The sequence below is a fragment of the Cyanistes caeruleus genome, chromosome 9, assembly GCF_971803275.1.
Source record: "Cyanistes caeruleus chromosome 9, bCyaCae1.hap1.1, whole genome shotgun sequence".
NCBI classification, from domain to species: domain Eukaryota; kingdom Metazoa; phylum Chordata; class Aves; order Passeriformes; family Paridae; genus Cyanistes; species Cyanistes caeruleus.
This window is the reverse complement of record NC_141709.1, coordinates 15,987,948-16,011,422: the sequence shown is the minus strand read 5'-3', so window position 1 is coordinate 16,011,422 and position 23,475 is coordinate 15,987,948. Positions and strand designations below refer to the sequence as shown.

The 23,475-nt window shown below is 38.5% G+C and overlaps 2 protein-coding genes across 10 annotated transcripts in view; one reads left to right on the top strand and one right to left on the bottom strand.

Moving 5' to 3' along the window:
* The window catches only part of PALMD (palmdelphin), a 61,797-nt gene extending 40,213 nt beyond the window's left edge, over positions 1 to 21,584 (top strand). For both annotated transcript variants that reach the window (XM_086841840.1, XM_023931884.2), the window contains 7 exons: positions 2,998 to 3,078; positions 8,623 to 8,753; positions 13,940 to 14,054; positions 14,936 to 14,969; positions 15,066 to 15,176; positions 15,877 to 16,974; positions 21,142 to 21,584. In XM_086841840.1, coding sequence (XP_086697966.1) covers positions 2,998 to 3,078; positions 8,623 to 8,753; positions 13,940 to 14,054; positions 14,936 to 14,969; positions 15,066 to 15,176; positions 15,877 to 16,974; positions 21,142 to 21,185 — 1,614 coding nt within the window. In that variant the 3' untranslated portion in view covers positions 21,186 to 21,584. The remainder of the gene's footprint in view (positions 1 to 2,997; positions 3,079 to 8,622; positions 8,754 to 13,939; positions 14,055 to 14,935; positions 14,970 to 15,065; positions 15,177 to 15,876; positions 16,975 to 21,141) is intronic.
* FRRS1 (ferric chelate reductase 1) overlaps positions 1 to 23,475 on the bottom strand; it is a 157,196-nt gene that overhangs the window by 105,991 nt on the left and 27,730 nt on the right. For all 8 annotated transcript variants that reach the window (XR_015273735.1, XR_015273736.1, XR_015273732.1 and 5 more), the window contains one exon: positions 185 to 300. The gene's annotated coding sequence lies outside the window, so the exon portion shown is untranslated. The remainder of the gene's footprint in view (positions 1 to 184; positions 301 to 23,475) is intronic.

The following is a 23,475-nucleotide window of genomic DNA, read 5'->3' as shown; positions in this document are numbered from 1 at the left end:
ACACTGTAGAACACTGACACAAGGTAATGGACTTGGCAGAAAAGGTATCTCACAAGACACTGCTCTGTGATGTGATTCCCTTTCTTTCAGACAGATCCAGTTTAGAACACAATTCATTTCTGTGCACAGTCAGGAAGGAGTCCCACATGTTTCAGTAAGAGTGAAAATTAACACCAAGTCTTACCTTGCACAACAGAAAGGAATGGCTGAAGATGCTCTATCATAAAAAGCAAATCCTGCTCACATTAACAAGAGCACAGTAAGACAGGATTCAAGGACTTCTGCCAGCAACATGAGTATCTGCAGGGGCAGAGTGTGAGGTTTAATAGAATCATGGCTTCCTCAGCTATCCAGGAATAAACATTTATTCCATTAGATGTACAGTCAAAGCTTCATAAAGACAGGATGTGCAGCCAGAGCATAGCAGAATGCACTGTAGAAAGTGTTCTAGCAGGTTTTTAAAAGTTACTTTGGCACACAAGGTTCAAAAATATTCCTCATATTTCTTAGCTTCTGGAATTAGACTGAACTATATAGATAGACTAGACATATAAAAGACATTCTATTTCAGCCAATTTAATCTGGATAACTGTATAATGGATATTTAACACCATTCAGTGAAATTAAAACATGCTAGAACACCAAAGGATGGATGCAACAAGAAAACTTTCAGAGAAAAAACATTGGACATCAAAGAAATATGGACCTAAAAAAAAAAAAAAAAAAAAAAAAAAAAAGTAAAAGTTTCCTTACTGAATAGATTCCTTATTATACAGCTAGTTTAAAATGTACTATTTTATACCTTTATACTCAGATTTCTTGCTGCACAGTAGTTTATGTACAAATACTCACTTCAGACTGGCCAAAATCTTATTACATCTCCACTGATGAAAAAGAATATTCAAATAGACTTAGAATATTTTATAATAGTATAAACCAAGTAACAGTTCATTCTCTGGCTAAGAATGTATCCAGATCTTTAGTAAGTGCAAAAAGAGTTTTCCTTAAGAATTGTAATAACCTGTAAACACATGCTCATCCAACGACGGGTTATTTAAAGGCCATTTATACCATAAGATCAGGAATATTTCATAAGAAAAGTGTGAAGATCAGAGACCAGATACTCTGTCTTCAGAATCAGGACTAAGAAAAATCCAGCATAGCAGCTTTTGGATAAAGTGTCACACAAGGGTCATTGCAGAAAAATTACGTTGTAGGAATCCTAAATCAGTAACTTTGTTAATTACAATAAGGAGCATTGGCAAAACACAGAGCCACTGCAGAGATAAAAATAGCATGTATTTTGAGGAAAGATCCCCACCTGTTCTGTTTGGAGTATTAAAAAGGCATACTAACACCATCAAGGAAAAATTGTAAAGGGTTTATAAATAAGTACCACACTTTGCAGACAGTGAGAGATCAGTGACACTCTGATGCTCACCTCCTAAATCCCAGCATAGTATCAGTAGTGCCTGGCCAGCCTGTATCCTGCCCTCGGTCCCCATAAAGCTTGGTGGCTTCTTCCACTTCCTTTCCTATCCTTCAGAAAAGTGTCCTTAGAGCCTGTGGCCCTGCTGCTAATTTCTAATTTCCGGTAACAATGAAGTGATTCAGCCAAGCACACCACTCTTCCCGTTTCCAAATCCCAGATCCAAGGGTGTGGGAGAACACCTCCCAGCATTATGTCCAGCACTTCCTAACTGACTTTCTCCAGTCCTTAGACACAGCTGGTTCCTCAGGTGGGCTGAAACCACAAGGCTCTTCCTCCATGAGGAGGTTAACTCCTTCCTAAACCATACTTGTCTGAAAACAGACTCTTATATAAAAGCTACCACCCTTTTTTAGCAGAGCCAAACTGTTCTAATTGAAAAGGAAGATGGATTAGCCTCCAGTCAACAAACATTTCTGCACAGGACAACAAAAGCTTCCATTTATTTCCCTGAAATGTATCAAGAAACAAGAACAAATGTTTCTTGATGGGCATATGGCAAGGTGCCACACCCAGTAACAGAATTTTATACCATTAAGGCTAACCAAGATAATAGCCTACTAATACACCTTATTAAAATTACTTTCCTTTGGCATGATATCTTTCCCCCTGGCTGCTGAGGACACAAGGTACTAAATCAGTGTTTGGCCTCACACAGAGGAGACACAAGGTTACTCCATGTGACAGTGCTATCCAAAAACAGGAGAGGTTCAAGCACTGCCAGTGTTCAGATATTGTTTACCCATTTCCTTTTTTCTCTAATCTGTAATAAAAAGGATTAAGGTGGCACTAGAATAGACTAGCAATACATGAGGTTTTTCCTTCTAGAGATCAGCAGCCATGAAAACAACCTGAGCACAAGCAAAAGTTTTTTTAAACTGAGAGGTAGAAACATTTATGAAGTACATTACATTTATATTTTCTCATCTTTACCATTATTTGACTAACAAAATAAATTTCTTTTTTTATTCCTCTTTATTTTAGCTATTAGCCACAGGATACATAAACTCAGTGCTGGATTCACTGACAGCCCATTTCGTTTCGTGATGTATCACAGCTGCTCAGTGCAGACCATGCAGACTCTTTCCTCTCCTAAATGATCGATGTGTGGGCTGCCTTAGGAATTTTGGTCAGGACCCATTTTTAGTCTCTGCACGTACAATTCTGCTCAGCTATACTTTCTTCCTGTTTTTGCCCCCCTGCCCTTCCCAAGACGAAATTATTTTTATTTTGCCTCATCCCTCCTTTGTGCTCATTAACACATTTAAATGTCCTTTGGAGAAAGAGCAGTGGAAACCACACCTGTGAAGGATCAAGTTATTGCTGCAAAAAATTATGAGACTAAAGATAAAGACATTAAAAGAATTATGCCCTGCCTAAGCACCACATAAGCTTTAAAATAAGGCTTTATTTGCATGAATTGATTTCACCCTACTGAACAATACTTACATAATAATTTTATTAACAAGTAATTTCTCTAAACAAAGTTTTATTGTTCTTAATTTTAGGATAAAAGAAAACTGCAAGAAGAAATTGCACAGAAACGTCTAAAAGTAGAAGAGGAAAAAATGAAACACCAACATTTAAAGGTAAGTTTAGTGTTAGATTTATGTAACTAAAGATAGCTTCAAGTCACACAGCATGAATAAAGGTTGGGGATTTCAGAATGCAAATCTTCATGCATTTAAATCGTGCTTTTACTGTCAAATTTTCACAGCTTTGTGGAGTCTTGCCAGGACTCCATTTGACTTTAATAAGCATCACTCCTTGAAAAAAATTACACCAGAGAGCTAATGTTACTTGATCACTTTCATGGCATAAAATGAGATCATAACCAGGAAAAACTCACAGATGAAAATTAAGCCTCACATTTCAGACTAGGGTGTGTTCACTCCCTAACCCCACAACAGCAACCTCACTTGGTACAGGGTGCAGCACAATCATGAGATCTGAGTTTTTTCCTAGAAAAAAAAAGCCCAGCCTATTTGGCTATAGGCTTCTGTCAGCTTGTTTAATTATTCTTTAGTAAAATAATGCTGTTCCTTTGTATATTCAACAACACAACAACAAAAAAGTAAAAATGTTACAAATATTTTTCTCAAGTACGGCCTAGTAAACTCAGGATTACAAAGTTGAAAGGTATAAGAAACCTAAAGATCCACCTCTGCAGAGAAATGAAATTGCAGTGATTTCTACTCAACACTATTCTTAAAATATTTATAGCAGTTTGGCAGTACATGTCATTTAGGGAGATGAGACAAAAATCTATGCTTCTAGAAATATGCAAGACTTGGTCTTTTACATACTCTTTTTATTATGTGATCAGGTAAAGTGTCTCAAGAAAGATATATTGAATCTAACACCAGGAGCATTATGCATTTCCTCCAGCAAATGTGAGAGAAGCATATTTAAAGCAGACTCCTCTTCAAAACAGATACTAGATCCTGGGTATCATCCACCCTTTTCTTTTGTGTCAAGCCAAATAAATGAAAAGCCATGATAAACTAGTTCACTGGGCCAGGCAAGCCAACACACATCCATTCCCAAGTTTTATTGGAAGGTGGTTACTACAAGGACAGGCTTGACCATTTGTGTAACATCTTGTCTAAAAGGGAGGGGAATATCTTTTCCAAGTCCTGTAAACTTTGAGTAGCAAACATGTGACTCCTCCATCATGGTACATGGCTACATTGAGTACTGCAAGTTATATTTCAACTTTCCATGTCTATAAATCCAGAAAACTCTTTTGGCCTTCTTTATAGAGGGATAAACTGATCTGTTGTAGACAAGCAGCTAATCCTCACTACTGCTGTGTGCTTAAATGCTGTGTGCTCTGTGTGCAGAGCCCTAGGGCAGTTTCCTTACAGACTTAGTATCTATTTGTAGGTAAAATTAATAGGTTCAGTGGAGTTTAACAGGTTAAGAAAACACAAACCAACATTGCACTTATTCTGAAGAAATTTTATAGAGGTTTCAGACAGGCTAAAACACTCCTTGAATACTACTGAAATACTACTGAAATGGTTTTACATTGGAAGAGAATAGAGGATGTGATTTCTCTGCCTGTTGCATGAGAAATCTTACAGATATCACACAGAAAAGCTTTTAATTTAAATCAGTCCTATTGCATATACAAGGCAAAGCAAGGATCTGTTGAGGAAATTATTCACTTGGAAAAGAAGAATCAAGCATACATTTAAATATATACTTACATATACACGTATGCTATATAAATGCATACAAATCATTAGTTATTTGGAGCACACAAAATGTACACTACTTTTTCCAGCTCAGGAATAAGACAGGCACCTAATATCAAACACATTAGTACATGAACATCTTTTGCTTTATGCCCCAGAAGCTTTATCCCTTATTGAACATTCTTGCTTCAGACAAATTCAGGTATTTCAACAAAGTCAAACAAAAGGATCCAGTACATAAATTGCTTTAAAACAGATTTAGACTTCTAAAATATTTAAACACTGCAGTAAATTTTATTGAGGGGTCATTTCCCTAGCAATTCAGGCTGATTCCACTCATTTATACACTTACCAGCTTAGTGCACGGTGAAATCCAGAACTCTATGATCTATTAACATAACTCACACCTGTCCCCTAGGATGCTATTGCAGGTTAGTAAATCTCACAGTCATAGAGATGTTCGTACTAGCTGGATGTCACTATCCTGTTCCTCATTTTATCCTTCCTATTTATAAACCTTAGCAACAGGTTTATTAGAAGGCTGTTGGTTTGGTTTGTGGTTTTTTTTTGACTGGAGTTTTTCTTTGGTACATTTTTTGTTTGTTGCATAAAAAAGGAAGTTTTAACTTCCTTTTTGCAAACAGGAATCCCTGCTCTGGCTTCCCAATGACTTTCTTTGTTGTCCCCAAGCAAACTTCTTACTAGAAAGACACAGATGAGGTATCATGACAGATTTTGGTTAACTGGTAGAAGGAACATTTATTCTCTACATGTGCACTTCTCTCAGATGAAGCAGAGGACATGAAAGCAAATGCACCTGTGTGGACAGGGCTTCACAGAACTGCAAGGGGTATAGGGGGCTGCTATAGGTACAGGTACAGGGGAATTTTTTATCCAGTATTTCTAGATGCACCAAATCTAATCCTTCCTTCTACCTGGAATCCTTCTCACAGAAGCAACAAGGGAAAGGACCAGACAGAATTGTTTGAAAAGTGCTGTCAGCACTGATGTGCATGTACTTTCTAAGAGCTTTTACAGTTTAGCTTATTAATTTTCAGGCTTCTGACATGCCTGAACTCCATTAGTGCTACCTTGCAGGTGCTTGTCACACACCTCTTCTTTCCAGTAGTTAACATTGTTGAACCACAATTTTTTTGTTAAAAAAACATGAAAAATATTTATGTTGTCTCCAAAACAGTAAGGCAAACTGCCATATCCCTGGGAAAGCAAGATCCACAAAATCAAAACAGCTTTGCTTTCTAGTGAAGGATGAATCTTTCAGTGCTAGTCCAGCCTTGCTAAAGATGGTCATGGAGTTATACCTGGAGTACACACTGTAAATTATTCAGAGAATCTGCAGGATATTGTCATAGCACTTTTGATGTGACCATGAACCACAAAACAAAGTGATTACTTCCCAGAACTCTGGCCCTTCTCAGGGTTTTATCACATCACAGTGTACAAGTATCCCTTTCCCTTCACACATGGAGCCCAATGCAAAACAAAGGTGTTTTCATGTCAGTGCTATAGCACAAGCACAACCTGGTTCTGAGCTAGAGACACTTTGTCATGGAAGGAAATGTTAGACAGCAGGAAAAACCCTGTCAGGCCCAAAGCAGCTGCTCCTGCACTGCTCCAGCAGCGCTGGCTTGTGTCAATGCCTGGATGGAACAGACCTGAAGGCGTCTTTTATTCAGAGGGTGTTTCCAAACTACACAATGTGTCTTTCTTTCAAAAATGGCCAATTAAATGAAAAAGTTTACATGGCATTTGGTTGGGAGCAGCAGCAAACTGCTCTAGAAACATGGAAAAATAACACTATTGTGTTATGCTTGTATTTAGGGAGTTTGTTTTCTTGGGCCCTACCCTATACATACAGAAGCTTTTGTTGATTTCAATAGATGGTATCAATTTCTGAGGTCTAGAGTGCCAGTCTTGCTCCAAATCTTACAAGGAATTATAAATGTATTTTTGGAGACATAAGCACTAGACTAACATTGTTCCAGCCAAGATGAAAACATGACTTTTCTAGAAACCCTACTTATCATTAAAATCCAAAGAGTGTGACAGAAAGGGAATTAATAACTATGTGCCCTCCAGCTAGAGAACACAGTATTTTGTGGTCAATAAGAGTTGTGCCAACATCAGACTACCTGCATCAACCAGATCATGTAAAAATATACTGTATAAAATCTGCACTTATTTCATTAGAGCCTGAAACACAACTACCACAAAGTGCTGCCAATTCTACAGACAGAGTCAAGGCTCAGGACATCGGTTTTGAGCAACCTGTGTTTACCAAGATTTCCTAGGATCCAGTGTTGAGAGAGACAGAATATTGTCCTGTAGGCTAAGGCAACTGTAAACATTGCTCTTACATCCCACAAGTAAATAAAATTAAAAGCACCATGGAGTGCACAAACTTCTCAGCATGCCTGTTTTAGACACACTTTCTATGACATTGTGTGTCAAGTGGAAAATTGCTTTAAACTGCAGTAAGGTGCTACATATATATTCCTCTGCCAGTTGGGCCTCAGTAATAACCTCATGGAAAGTACACAATAAATAGAAAAGTGTAGGAAGCAACAGCTTAAGTGACTCAACACAGGATGCAGGCAGGGATTCCAACAGCCCCTGCAAGCAGCACTGAGATTAATGCAGCGTTCTCACCAGTGCTGGGCACACTGCCTCAAGCAGCAGTTCAAAATTCAATGTAATCTGCATCCACATCCTGCAATTAACAAAATTGTATAGGGGGGAAAGACCCAAAACTTAACATGGAAATTAGTTCAAGGAATCTAAATTGGAACTGGGACATTCATGGTTAATTAAAGACTTTATATGTGTGTTCCTTTTTTGCCTGTTGAAAGAGTATTTCTAAAGAGTCCCAACTCCTTCCCCAAGGCAGCAACTGCATTTATACCCCTGAGTTAGACTGAAAGGAGCAAAAAGAGTGTAAGAAAGTTGGCATAGTTTACAAGTTTTAGTCTACAAATATGAACCTATCTCCAAGAATATTTTTTTTTTATACCAGGGATATTTTTGAGAGCTCTGATGACTTTCAAGTACCACCTTACCCAGTGTAAAGCAGCTGTAGGACGCAATCAGTGCACACAACCAAGTTTTTCAGAATTTGAAAACACAGCTGAGAGACACACTTGCCTGTACACATGCAATACTCCCATTTGTAAGCCACCACTGCACAGAAAGAACTCCACAGGCACTAACCAGGTCAGGACCTAAATACCTGAATTCTGGATTGCCCCTGCAACAGCAGCTCTAAATACACAGCAGGTCTGCTGAAACACTAACCAGGCACCAGCTACCCATGTTCCACCTTTCCACTGCCCCTCTTACCCCACACATCTTCACCAGCTGAAATGTGAGTTCACTAACCTAAGTACACAAGATCCTTTCAAATTCCAGGGGTAGCATTGCATTGCTAACTCACTAGAGCTCTCTCACTCTTATACAATCTTATTTACAGAAACTTCTCATCTTTTATACCTCCTTCTAGAAGCTATGCAATGCCAGATCCCAGAAATTAGGCGGCTTCTGTTGTGCTTCTGACTGGAGCCTTTTGCATGAGTCTGTCACATGTACGGTTGTACAACTGGTTTGCTTTATTGAAGACACACACAGCACTGGATCCACTTACCAGTATTAATCTGCTATGGACAACAGCTGACATACTCTACATTTTTGTTGGATGAACTAATAAAATGGGACATTGTTCCTAAAGATTTTACTTTCAGTCAATCTCAAAAAGCTGTTTAGTATTTCTCTTCCAGTGGCACTCACTGAAGTCAGGTTGCCTTATGCTGGATATATCACAATGCTGTGGCTCACATCTGTGGCATCAAGACAAATACAGCAAATGGTTAAACACCCTAACTTTTAGCATTCTCTTTCTTGTCTGTTTTCCCCCATCAGAAAAAGGCCATGAGAGAAAAATGGCTCTTGGATGGCTTTAATTCTATGACTCCAAAAGAAGAAGAAGAAATGCAAAAGCAGAATCAGGAGGACCAACAACGGACTCATGAGCTGGAACAAGATATTTTCAGGTAGGGAAGTACCCTTGTCCTTGTGTCTGGGTTAAAATGGCCCTATATTAAAAGTTCTACCTCATTTTGTTAAAGATGAAAATGTCAGCAAGTGCTAAACACATGTAGAGTAAAGCAATTTTTTGTCATGTTTTCTATTCAGTCAGAATTAGAGAATATAGAATGCAATTTTCCATACCATAAATTGTAACAAGCTGCACAGTAACTATATTGCACAGTAACTATATTGCACAGTATTTGTTTCTCTAATTCCAGATATCCTTTCCATGCTGTCTTCGGTAGATGTAAGCCACAACATAAGGGGCTCTAAGATAGCAATTGTTGAATCAGAACTTCAAACAATAAATTTTGAAAGTCCTTCTGTTTCACTAGGTCCTGGCACAGCCTTTAATATCTCACTTTCATTATAGCAGCACTTCAGAATAGTGCAGGCTCCCCAGCCCTATCAGTAACACTTATCTGCAGTTTTCTTTGTATTTTGTACCCTATTTAGTCCCAGAAACCTGCTATAGCAAAGGTCTTTTTCACCTTTCATTAGAGATGTTTCTACAAATCTCATCACCTAGTGCTTCCCTATCACACAGGACTACCGTGTAACTGCAGAGACAGTCTCATGAAAGACTCTTATTTACCATGCACATGGTTCCAGGTGCTTATTAGCTCCAGTTGGCCCTTCTCAAATACCACAGAGCTGTGTACACGGTCAGCTCCTGCCCTGGATCCAGGCATACTGACTAGTACTACCTTTCAGCACCCACAGAAAAGGTAAAATGGTCCTGTTCCTTTAGATTCTGGAAAATTTTATCAACCTTTTTCAAGGCTTCTTCCTCCAATTCAATAGCATTTTCCTCTCTACTTCTCTTCCACTGTCCTCCTACACATTCTTTTGGCAAAGCTGTCACCACGATAATGTTCTTCGGTGATGTCCCATCCTATTCCCTCCTTACTCCATCTCTGACACAGATAATAATTCTCTTGGCTGACAGGTAGCAGCCTAGTGCTAGTTTGTCCTATAATTATGCTGACTTCTTGCTCAAAAGCACTTTTCTCTACAGAACATCTTTTTACACACCATTGTTGCAGTGGTAGGAGGCAGGCAGCATGCCCTGAAAACATCCCAAGAGACTGTCATTTTGAAGGCATGCAAGAGGGGTCCATACAACCATGTGAGCACCAGAAAAGAACAGTATTTATGGCTAGAACAGGCTAAGGAGCAACAGGGAAATGGTGCTGAGCAAGCCCACTGGAAGTTCAGCCCTTCTCTAAGTAGTGAATGGAAAGACTAGATTCAAAGCCCTGTTGACCGTGACCCAAGCCTGAGGTAAGAATTTAGGCAGGCTTATTCACATGTCTTTTGATATAAATTAAATTTCCTACCACTCTGTTTAGCAAGGGCATCTAGAAAAATATCCACATTGCCTTCCAAGTAGCATTATGTTGTTTATACATACCCAGGCCAGTTTCAAACCAGCCAGGAGTGAAACAGAAACCTAGGAATAAAGTCCACCAATAAATATAAAATATGCATCATACATTTCTTGCACAGTGTTTTTGCTATGCCATAGATATCACCAAAGCTAGCAGCCTGTCTGACCTCTGACCTACCCTGCAAATCAAACATTGCTAAACTGAGCATGCAGACACATCATACAGTAGAAATAACTTGAACTGAGAGGCTCCGTAGAATTCTTTCTTCTAAGCATCTGACTATAAAAGAGATACTCAGTTCACACTGTTGATTATTCTGCATGTATTTTATCTTCAGTTTAAAATGTCATGAATCGCCTTAAAGACTTTTTGATTACCCTTAGATAAGTCTTTTTTTCTTTCTGCTGAGAGGACAATTGCAATTGTTGCCAGATTATTTACAGTAGTGGTATGGGCCTTGCCATCACCTTCCTAAATGGGACCTCTGTTTTGAAACATTCTTTGCTTGAGTGTCAAATTGAGCTGGTGTAGATCTGCCAATCAGTTCAGATTTGAGCATTTTTTTAAAGAAGGGAGAAGTTCCATTCTTTGTATAAATGACAAAACAGTGAATAGCAAGCAATCTGAGCCACCTTGGAGACAAATGGCTGAATGCTTTGGTTACAGACAAAACATTGCATTTACACTATCTGTCCTATTTACCCTCTTTACATGTTAGAAGCTTCAGGGAACCAAGTGAGCATATCCTTGGGTCGGGGTACAAGCTAAATGAAGATTTAGGAGTCCTGTTTTCTTATTTAATCTTCAACTAATAACACTCATTCTTGATGGAACTAGTTGCTAAACACATTTAAAAATGCAAAACAACTAAGGTCTATTCAATTGCTTGTGATGTGATGCATGAAAGCAGACTCAGGCTATGCTAAGAGGTGCTAAAGCATTTGACTCATCTCAAAACATGTGAGGACTTGCTAAACTGCCTTTTCCCCTCAGTCTGGAATCCTTCAGGTTGGTAGGAAGATAGGATAGGAAGATCCTATCTGCCTTTCATTCTGGAGCCTTTTTTTTTTTCTGGGGTGGCAGTGATGCCAACTCCAGCAGATCAGCTGGTGGCCAGCAGCATCCAGGCAATCTCCATAGATTTCTTTAATTCAGCTGTTACCTTGGCAAAGGAACTTTTCATTTAGTTTCTTGACTTCTAAGGTTTCTTCTTTCATCCACACCTCCATACTACTTATTTTCCCCTCTCAAATAATCAGTGCCACTTAAAAAGAGGATGAATATTCAAAGGATTGATTTAATACAGTAGCTGTGTCATGCTTCCATTTCTCACCAAAAAAATGCAGTGCCCTACAACAGGTAGTTTCATATAATTGCTAGAATAGTTACTAGATCCTTTCAAGACAAACTGTGATATAACTTAATAAAAATCTCACTTATTTAGAAGTTTCTAAATATGTCAACACACCGCAAAGATCCTGGCCTAACTTTTCAACTGCATGATGTTATAAGGGCTTCAATTTCTTTGAACTATACAAACTGCATCTCCTAGAAGTTTTCTTTCTGCAATTTCCAGTATGCACACTCACAACATGCTCTGAAATGGAAACATAAAATCTGTTTTTGCAAGTATAAATGCAAAAGAGATGCTTAGAGTCTAGATGCAATTCCCATTACATGGGTATGAGAATTTCTCTCTAAATCCACTGAATCAGGTCTCTTAATTACCACATAAAGTGGGTGTTGGTATGGGGGTAAGAGCACATATAAACTGTAATTTGTCTCTTGATCATCCAGGCAAACACATGTTGTTTGTAATCTTTGATTTATTTGGGGTTTTGTCTTTTTCCCCACCACTCTTTTTTCAACTGTCTCCAAGATTTTCCTCCTCTTCTTACACCTGTATGTCTAGGAGTGTTTACAGCCAAGACTGAAATAAATCCAGAGTGTAAGTTAGTGATTTTCCAGCTCTTTATGCTTCTGTGAGTTTTTAATGATTTTCAAATTATGATTTTGTGATCAAGTCTCATATAAAAATAAAACATCTCAATATATTAAACAAAGACTGTTTCATAGGAAGTGCAAAAATAACGACACATGGTCATTAGTTTTTTTTTAATAGCTGTCCAAAAATATTTATCCCCTCGGTAAAAATGTTTACATTTCAGCACTGCAATCAGTACCTTTGATCAAGGTTTTTGATCTAAGGCCATCTTGCAGAGCTCAGGACAAAAGTGTGAACAGCTTTAAAATACATTTTTTAGCTTTTGCTTTCATCCTGAAGGTTTTTTTTTCCACATATCTGTTCTGAGGTCTGTGATACCTTTGTATATCAAGAAACAGGATGTTGTCACCAACGGGTAGAAGTCCACGTAGCACACTGTTAGTGTAACTGTACATATCTGAGTTTAAATAGGGCAAGAGCCATAATGGTAATTCAGATTCCTCAGCCACACAGAAGAAAATCAATAATGCTTATCTGTCGACCTGCATTCTGCTTTTCTAGTCTGGTTACTTCAAAAGGATGGTGGACTTCAATCATTCATGACTTTGTGCAATATTGTGAGTCCTAGCACACAGTAAGGAGGTCAAATTACAGTAAGGAAGTCAAATTACAAAAATAAAACACTTCTTTCCCTCGGGGTTATAGGCCAACACTTCTATAACCCTGTCTGTAACTTTGTCTCATATAATTTATTGTAACTCTTATGACTGTTCTCAGAAAAGGTAACATCAGTTGCCCTTGCCTTAGACCTACAGTCATTGATTTCCAGCATAGATTAAAACAAAAAAAAAAAAAATAGAAGGCATATTGCATTCAAATATGGAAGTTTTTGAAATTTCTTTTTTGTCTTAAAATTAAAAGAAATTCTTTTAAAAAGTACCAGTAAAGTTATACAGCATTAACCTACAGCATAAGACATTCAGTTTAAGTCCCACCCCAGTTAATTCTGTGTTAATTCTCAGTTAATTCTGGAGTTGGATTCTAGATCTTCATGGCAAATTGACTTCCCAACTACTCAGCTAATAAGGCAAGTTCCATCTAAAGCTCAACAAATATGCACTTATGTAGAAAAGAGTAGTCCTGAGTAGAAAGAATAAAAAATAGGAAAAAGGACACCTGCTTAAGTCACTGCCTTACTCAACAGAGAAAAATTTGATCAAGATACTTGAATTAGAAGTGTGCTTTATACTCAGACAACCAGGAATAGCTTTCTTCCTCTCTGACATTGAGATTCAATTTTTATATCTTGGGCCTTTCTGTCTAGAACTTTTTATCATATACTAAGAAAATAAAAACTCTGATCAGGAAAAAAGATACCTTAATTGTACTCAGCTTTAACATGCAAGAAACCATACAACATAGACTTCAAATACAAGAAGAGCAGGGAAGGGGGCTGTAACACACAAACCTACAGTAAGTGTCAGTAGCCCAAAAAAAATTTTGACTCCTGAGCTGCAATATTCCTTTCACATAACAATAAAGATTTTTAAAAGAAAATAGTTAACCCATCAGACAAGTCCTAGATGGCAAAATAGTCCACGTTTACACATGGAAGGCATTGTTTGTTGTTGGGTTTGGGGTTTTTTCATTTTAAATGAAAATACTATTTCATACTTATTTCTCAGTGTGTGTGAAATTTTAAGTTGATCTCATAAGATCAAAGTTTGTCAAGGTAAGTAGAACCATCCCTACTAATGTCCATATTCCCAGTGCATCAACACTACAATGTTGTTCTTTGCAACTGTGATTGCAGACTGGAGAAGGAAATTGAGGCTCTGGAAAGACAGGAATTGGAAGTCTCAGCTAAGGAAGAAGCAATTTTAAAGAAACTGAAGTCTGTTGAGAAAACAACAGAAGACATAATAAAGGTTAGTGCTATATTATTCCAGAAATAGAACTTATTACTCAATCATCATCATATCCAGGGAAAGAGGAACTAGCTGGATCCCACGAGTGGTCATGAGCTTTTGGCTAAGTGACAGCAGCTCAAACACCAGAGGGATCAAGCTGTTACATTGTTTAAGTGCCCATATGCCTACATTTGCTTATTTTTGGGGGTGGGGGAGAAATTCCTATCTTCACTCATGCACAGCACATCTCTAAAAACAGCACTGCCACTGACACCCAGCAACTTTACATCTCAGACAGACACACCAGGTACAGACCAGGTACAGAGGCTGGTCTATTCTTGCTCCTTCAGGTGTTGTGCCCAGCGAAACTGCATCATGTTTTCCACCAAGTCCCTGATAGAGATTATGATGCATTTTAATGTTTTCAGCCATTAGTCTTTGTCAAAAGGCAATTTTAATATTTTTAAATGGTCTTAAACCATCTCCAAAAATAGAGTGATAAAACTAAACTTCAGTTCTCCAGCTGTTCTGACATACACACATATTCTCTGAAGATACACAGGGAGATAAATAAAACTGGAAAGCCAAAGTAGGACCTTTAAAAAAAATCTTTGACGCCAACCAGGTTGGGCCACGGTGGGAAGCTCGGTCACTGTTTGACACTTCATAATATTTTCATCCTTCCCTGTGTGACTTGGAATCATATCAGCAAAAGACCACAGAAATTTCCCTTTCTCACTCACCATGCTCCAACTGAGCACATTCCACTTTTAGCCCCTTCTCTGTATGAAGCTGTGCACACAAAAGGTTAAAACTATCAGGGAAACCAAAGCACTGTCTAGTTAGCACCTTAAAAGTAACTATCACATTTATTGTTAACGGTTCTCTTTCCCACCTAGTCTGTGAAGACTGAAAAAGCTGGATTTGAAAAAGGTACGTTTAGTGAAAAGAATATTTTTTAAAAGGTTCCTGTAGAAGTAAGTTAAAACATACTAATGCTTTGTGGATCTATGGATCTTCTTTACTCAGAGGCAGCAGACTACATATATGCCAGCATCCCTGACCTTCCCAAGTATTTCAGACCTTCTACACTGAGAAGTACAGCACATGCTGACATGGATGACGAAGAAAAGAGAAAAGGTACTGCTTATTAGTAACTCCTGAAGATGTCAGTATGTACAAAATCTTCCTATTTATTGAATCTAATACAGATTAAGCAAAGAATAGACATTAGAGATATGAAACGTTTGTTCTTATTTAAGCAGTGTTACAGTTAGCTCATCAAAACTAAGAGGTGAGACAGTGGTGTAAGGTATGTGTCACTGAGGATAACTCTCTTCACCACTGACACTTCTTTCCAGCACTTCATTCCTCTGCCTGTCATAACTAAGTAGAGACTCCCTTTATATCACTCATTTTGCATTTTCTATCTGCACTTACAGCTGCTGGGTAGCCAGCAGTAGTCTGGTTATTTCCCAACTACTATAAAGCCTCCTAACCCTTCAAAGTACCCAAGACTCTCTGGCATCACAGCATATGGAGCTCTTCTGCTGCTATTGCCCAGCATAATGCCAGGGGCCAAGGTTAAATCTGGATTTCTCAGTCTATCCTATAATGAAAACTCTCTCCTCAACAGCTGATTTTTCCTCACAGAATGATTTTTTTTTTCGACAAGGATTAAAGGGGACATTCAAAATGGGAATCTAATATATTGGTTGTGTATGTGATAATTCCACATATTTAATAATTCATTCTGACAGCTGTTCTCTATCACTGTCAGAACTCCTATATTTCTTGCAGCTACTGCATGACCAGTTTAAGCACTTGTTTCTTTCAACAGCATTGTTTGCCATGGAAATTAAGGTTGAAAAAGACATGAAGACAGGTGAAAACACAGTGTTATCAACAATACCCCTTCCCTCAAAGGAGTTTAAAGAGACAGGAATTAAAGTCTATGATGATGGCAGGAAGTCAGTCTATGCAGTGTCCTCCAATGGGAGCACAACACAAAATGGGATGGATGAACTTGCTCCTGTTGAAGTGGAAGACCTACTACGGCAGGCAACTGAAAAAAATTCTCAGTCTCCCACAGAGTACCATGAACCTGTGTTTGCAAACAAATTCTGCAGGCCAGTAACTCCTCAGAAAGACAAATTAGTCCCTGGACCAAAACCAGAAGGCACTGACAAAAAAGAGGTGAATGGATTTAGCAATCATCAGACAGAGTTCTCCTCCAAAACAGAGCCCTTTAAGCAGCAAAACAAAGAGAATGGCCTTGATCTTCCAAAGGTAATACAACAAAAGTCTCTCTCTTCAGTAACTTCCACTACAGAGAAGAAAGTGCACACTAATCCTGAGAAAAGGATAATCCATAATGAAGAAAGAAATGCTGCACATGAGGAATTGAAACCTTACCAGAATACAAGGGAAAGACATAGCGAAACAAGGTTTTTAAATCCCTGTCATCCTAATGAAGCACCCCCTGCACCTCAAGATGAGGAAGATGTTCGGTACAACATTGTCCAGGCTGTACCTTGCTACGTGGATGAGTCTGAACCTGTAACAATGGTTTTCATGGGTTATCAGCGCATCGATGATGACGATGCAGAAGCAAACCAGAAGCTGTCCCGATATGATGGGGTTATCCGTGCAGAGCTAGTTATCATTGATGATGATGATGAAGATGACAGCAAATCTGAGAAACCAGCATATCATCCCATAGGCCATTATAGTCAAGTTTATCAGCCACCAAACAGGAAAACCACAGAAGCTCAACAGACAAACCCTGTGAGCAGTCCAGGTGCAAGGCTAAACAATGTACCTCACAAAAATTCCATCTCCCTGCAAGAACAAGAGGAACGCTTAAGCTCACCAACACACCATGCTCATCTTCACAGCCAGATGTCTGGAGATGGTACAGAAGACCCCTCGCTAACAGGTAACAGAAAAGGAAAATCATGTCACTGCTGTTTGCTCATGTAGTAACCAATAGTGCTCTTATCTGCTAGCAACTGTGTCATTTACATTGTTTGGATCGTTTCAGACTAATATGCTATTAATAACAATTTTTTTGCTTATTTGTTAACAAATACCAATCTACATTTTGGATCTGTTGAATTATTTTGTCTTTAGCAATGCACTAGTTACCATATCAAAATTTGGAAAATAAACTAAACTATCGCAGAAATGCCATTCCGGTAACCTTCAAAAATTAAAAGTGGTTCTCTTTCAAGTTCCATTAATGCTACCAAAATTAGCAGAATTGGTTTTCATTTCTTGCAGGTAACTAACAGCATTGCTACTTAACAATTCCTCCTCCCTCACTGGCATGTTTTTCTGCCTGTCTGCATTCCAGCTACTTCCTAGATTATTCAAGTTACTCCTTAAATGAGAAAGACTGTTTAATAACCAGCTTTACTTTGTATTTTTGAGGAATCAACATTTCCAACACTGTCTTGATAGTGTTCATGCACATTTCTAACATTTTTTCATTAACTCAAGTTAGACATTTTTATAGCTTCTGAGAGATAATGAAAGAGTTTTCATCACTACACACTGTTAGTCCAGCAGTCCACAGTTATTTCTGAATACTTTTAAATTCTATTAATACATACAGTATCTATTTCTTACGATAAAGTTTTATTATAAAAGTTTTAAAGCAGTAGCAAAATATTCCAGAAACAGAGAAAACTTCTTTATGATTATGTTGCACTTTAATGGATACAATTAAACTCCATTTAAGTATATTTATAGAGCAGCAGATTTCAGACAGTAGTCACATTCAACTTGAAGGAAAGAATACTCTGGTTGAATTACAGGGATATCAGGGGTCCTGATCCCACATTCTCTCCTCTAGACAATTTTCTGCGTAAATGTAAGTTTGGGCCCTGCCTAAAACTGTATTGACAAGCCAGGTATTCTTTACACTACATGTAAAGCCAGGAGAGGGGATGATATTTAGATAATATAAGAACTTTCAAGTATTTTTGCTTCAGTAGAGGCTGATTGGGAAAAGCTGCTCAGCAAGCAAGGCTCTGGCTTTTAGGAGTATCAACATCATGCAGTCATGCACACAACCATCAAAAATATTCCAGCAGTGCTTCCTGGCCTCTCTCATCAAGAAGGCCACTACACTTTTCCATTTCTAGAGGACCTTTGCTTTCCTCAAGCACCATCCTGCCATCTGTATACTTCCCTGTGTCCTCCAGCACCAAGGGCTCCTGCCAGCAGTTCTTATGCCAGCACCTGGATGCAGAAGTAGTTACTACAGGCAGGATAAATCACTCCAGAAGCTGTTCCAGCCCATTATATTTTGGGGATGGTCCCTTCATCCCCCCATCACAGAAGTATAGGATAATGGAGAAGTGACACTCACCCACCCACCAGCAGGATTCTACTGAAACAAGTCACTCATCCTACAGCCTGCTGAATGGGTGCTCCTGAACACATGCTGGGAAAGGGTTTTCTAAGTAGTAACTACAAGCTGGCAGTACCATTCAGGTGGGCCATATACAGGCCATGGGATGTTAGCTGAGCACCTCTATCCATACCAAGCCCCACTTATTTTTGTCTCACAGGAGAACCATGTGAAATGTCTATATTTTTCCCTTTCCACTTAGACACTTCCCAAACAATCTGGGTTCTCTCCCATTTGAGGTTAGCAGAAAACAAATGCTGAATTTCAGGAAAGGGGACAAAGTTCAAATATAGCAAAGATATTTGAGAATCTGTCCTGTAAATCTGTATTTGGTCTCAACCATTTACTTACAGCTATTCCATTGATAAGAAAAGGGCCAATTGGGAAAAATGGATCCCAGCTAAATTAAAAGGAGTTCAGCAATTGCTTCAAAAATTCCCCCAGTCAGCACTGCATCCAAGTGAGTATCTCCATGCCTAGTGGAATTTGGAACTAAGCCATCTTCTTCTTTAGCCCCCCACTTATTTATTGCCACTCCCTGGGACATTTTTGATCAGTGGAAAAAACCAGGAAGTGACTCAATCTTTCCCAAGCAGCACTATAATCCTACTGAGACTCCGAAAAGGGAAACAAAACCAGGAAAGCCTCTCAATCTAGAACAATGCATTATACAGAGCTGTTTCTTAAAGAAATATATTGTTTTCAAAGCAGTCATTTATCCCTACCTAGCCGGTTCACCCTAAATGCCACCAGAGAAAAGAGTGAGGTCAATCACTTTTGGTAGCTCGTCATTCTTTACTAAAACAACAAACAGTAAAACAGAAGAACTAATCCTCTTGGAAACTAAAGCTTTGGGAAGCACTTGCAGCACTTAAACATTAAACAAGCACCGAGGACTCTGAAAGACAATGGAAAGCAAAGAAGCACAGGACAGACCAGCATGATGGCCCCTTATGTAACAACTTTTCTTTCGGAAAGAAATGAACCTTCAGAACAAGTCACTGAATTACTTAGCAATGGCCAAGGACAAGGAAGCAGAGGCATTGTTCAATGTGCCAATCTATATAGAGACATATCAGATTAAATTAGAAGGTTTACATACCCACAATCTTACAAAGATTGAGGACATACCTCTTCCCATATAGCAGCAATTACCCTTCCCCCACAAGCAATTCCCCTTTCCCCATAAATATCCCAAAGTATGTGCCCTCAGAAAAAACATACAGAGAAAAGGATGACAGCAGTGTAATTGGTACACCCATATTTGCATTATTACAGCTTATTTTCTTCTTTAAATTTCAGGCAAATTAATTCAAGTGCAAATGTTTTGAAGATTCAATACTCATTAGGGAAATGAAAAGTCCTTGGGAGGGAACAAAGACTAGACATAGTGAAATGAATAAGGAAATGCAAAACTAAAGCTGAATAAGCAGCAAAACCTACTGACAGTGGGGAACAGGCTCTCATGGGACAAAGGTCCAAGGCTTTTGGCAGCTAGCTAGTCTAGATGAGCTATTTTGTTTTCCTCCCACTGGAAGCTTTGCAACCTTCAAAAGACAAAATGGAGACAGCTCCATTTGTGTTGAAGAAAGTAAAATACAAAAATCCTTTTTAATTCATGTACACCATCTGTTTCTGTAATGTATAGAGCAAGACAAAAGCAGACTATGAGCTATATGTGAGGCAACAAATTAACTGTTCTCAAACCATGTCCAGGGCTTGAATCCTTCAGAATTCCTCTGCCTGTAAAAAGTACACAATGTCTTTGTAAGAGCCAAGGTTAACATCAGTGGCTCCATGATATAAAGTTACACTCAGATGCTTCTATGATTTGCATCAACTTCAACATTCAAAACATAACTTAAGTTGGACATTTGCTGACATGTGTGAATCAAGTAAACAGCTGTTTTGACCCCTCTTGTCTCAGCAGAGAGACATATGCAGGAATGAGACATGCTATTTTTGGTGACTCTTCAAACTAACAGGTCAGAGTAATGAAGATTACTCCCATTACATTCTCAGATCAACAATGTGCTGGGGGAAGGCTTTTACATATCAAATAACAGCATTATATTGCTGTTCTAAAAATAACCTTAACATTGAATCATTGGCCTTGCTCTGTCCCTTTCAAACTTACCCACATTATACCCAGATAGACAATAGCCATACTAATGTTTATACAGGTACTGTTACTGCATCAGATGAAATCAGGAACATGACTAACTCCTGCTCTGACTCACAACACCAGGAAGAGAGGAAAGTTTTCTTTGAGCATCACAGAAAAGGAAAAGGTTTGCAAACAGTTACAGCTCCCACTGAGGAGTTTAGCTTAAACAAAGAGTTTGTTTAATTATTCATGCATCCTTTTAATCTGTCAGCATCCAGTCAAGGGCAAAACCAACTCTATTTAATGTGTTAGTGATGGGAACAGAGACAAAACAGAAGATAGCTGTGCTAATTTTTAAATAGCAGTTATGGAGTAATTTCTTAACATGTTCACTTTATTGCAAAATTACCAGAACTAACACCTTCTACTGATTTCTTTCTATAACAATAAAACAATGCTTATTCTGCTGGATTAACCATCGGAGGTATGTGTATTCTTAATTTTTCTAAATAAGGAGATTTTGCTTCAGAAATAGAAAGAAAGACTTAAAATGCAATGGCTTTGTTTGTTTATTTTTGCAGCTCTGAGGATGAGAATGGCAAAGCTGGGGAAAAAGGTGCTTTAACAGCTATAATGACATGGAAGTAAAATTTACCACTCAAAGCAGACAAAGCTAAGAAGACCTTCTTCCACATACTTTTTCTGGATCATAATGCTTGTTTTGTTACTCTCTTTCATGGGCTATTTTGCCCTCTGCAAAATGCAATGGACTTCAACAGACTTTCAGATTTGACCAACTGCCACATACACACAAATCACACCCTGGATTTAAAAGTAGTGGGAAGTTACCTAAGGCCATAAATGCAGTGTATATACAAGTATAAAGACATGTGCATACCTGTTCTCACAATCAGAAATATGCTGTTGCTATATACACAGAGCAGATAAAACATTATCTCCATGGAACTTCATGGGACATTGTTTCACATTAAAGTGTGCCAATCTATCTGATTTTGACTGAAAATGCTGTTCCAGCATTCTTTTTGTAAAAGCATTGGTTAACAAAAAGCAAAATGTGAGAGAGGAGCAGGAAGAAATGTAAATATAAAAAGTGCTTTCCAATTATATTACCTTGGATGAAATGTAAAGCATTCCTTTTTAAATGATAGCAGAACAAACCAAAAATAATTAAGCCAGCATACTTAAATATTTAGCCACCTTCTAGAGCTCCACAGTCCATTCACCCTTCTATGTTACATATGACAGTGTAGCCATCCTCACACCCTGCTCTCTTCACCATCCCACAAACATGCTGCCCACCCACAACCTCACAGATCAATCCTGTGCTTAAGGATGGAACCTCCTGACCTCCTGAGCATGGTTTCACCTCCCAGCTTGCCAAGAAAGCCCTGCTTTTCCAAGAAACTGGTTGCCAAACAGGCAGTGCCTGTCCATCAGAAAAACCCAAACAAACAAAAAACAGCCAAAAAAAACCAAAAACAAACAAACAAAACCAAAAAAACACCAACAACCATACTGTTATACTGTTTAGGTTTCAGTTGGCTGGGGAGCTAAAATCAGGCAAGCCTCCCATCAACAATACCAAGTTGCCAGTGGCTTTTCCTGCAGCTGAAAACAAAGATCTGTTACAGGTACAGCCTGTAACTGTGCTGGGCACAGTTCTCCAGCAAGTTTCAAGGCTCCCACCAAAAAACAGGTTAATTCTTTCCACATGATAGAGGAGGTAAGGGCCCTAAAAGCAGGTTCAATCACACCTACAAAAATCCCATCCTAGTCAGATTTTCCAGTGCATAGTTCTTGGGGAGAAAAAGTGCCTCATAGCACACTACACCATTATATTGAAATCAGTACAACAGCTTTGATTCACTAGGTCTTAGCCTTGTTTGTAACACTAAACAGATAAGGCTCAGTTTGTGTCATTCTGGTATACCTGACTCAAATTATGCACCAGCAAAAAAAACCAAACAAACAAAACCACCAAAGAAAACCCACTAAACTATAATTTTTCACTGATATTTTTTTCAAAGCAGGAAACCAAAGTTACTACCTCATACTGAGGCACGCTGGTAGTAATTGACTGATTTGTAGCCTCTAAACATTTGGTGGCTCCCAGTCTGATGTGGGCAATATTCTCAAATTTTAACACTTTACCTGGTTACCTGGAGAGTAGAATAATAAATACAAACAAATAAATTTTATTATAGTACAGTTCCTCTGCGTCTATCCTGTTGTTTGTTGTTGTTGTTTTATAGTGGATTTTTTCCTTATGCTTCTTTCTGTTATTTGCTGGTTGTGAGAGCAGAAGGCTTCAGCCTCAACTCTTAAGGATACACCAAAAAACAAAAGTAGGTGAATGATATGAAGTAGTCACAAACAGTTTTTGCTACAGCAGCAGATGACTAGGGACACTCATCCTCTGCTCCCCCAACAACCTGTTCTATTAAACTTAAATAATATGGAAAAAGGGAGCAACTACCATCACAATACTAGTCAAAGTAGTTTAAAGGAAAGACTGAAAAGTTTTGTACTTCTGGAAAGTAGGAATGTTCATCATCTGAGTGCTACAGCCCCAGAGTTTTCTTGCGTACTGTATCAACAGGAACAGAAAGGTGGCAAATCATCTTTTCAAATGTCAGTAGAGATGGCATGCAAAACTCTAATTCATCATTAAATCCAAGTGATTTCTAAGGCCTCACAAGATGAAAGTCTCTCTGAAGCAAAGCTGAAGCTGCAATTCTTAAGTGCATATCATTTGTGTGGGATGATTGTGATAAATTGCTGGTTCAGTGATGCAGTTTTGTGGTTTACATTATGTGAAGTCACTGTTACACAGTAGAAGGAAGACCAACAGAAGCTAAACAGTGGTTGAACTAGGTCAGGTATGAACTAAATCC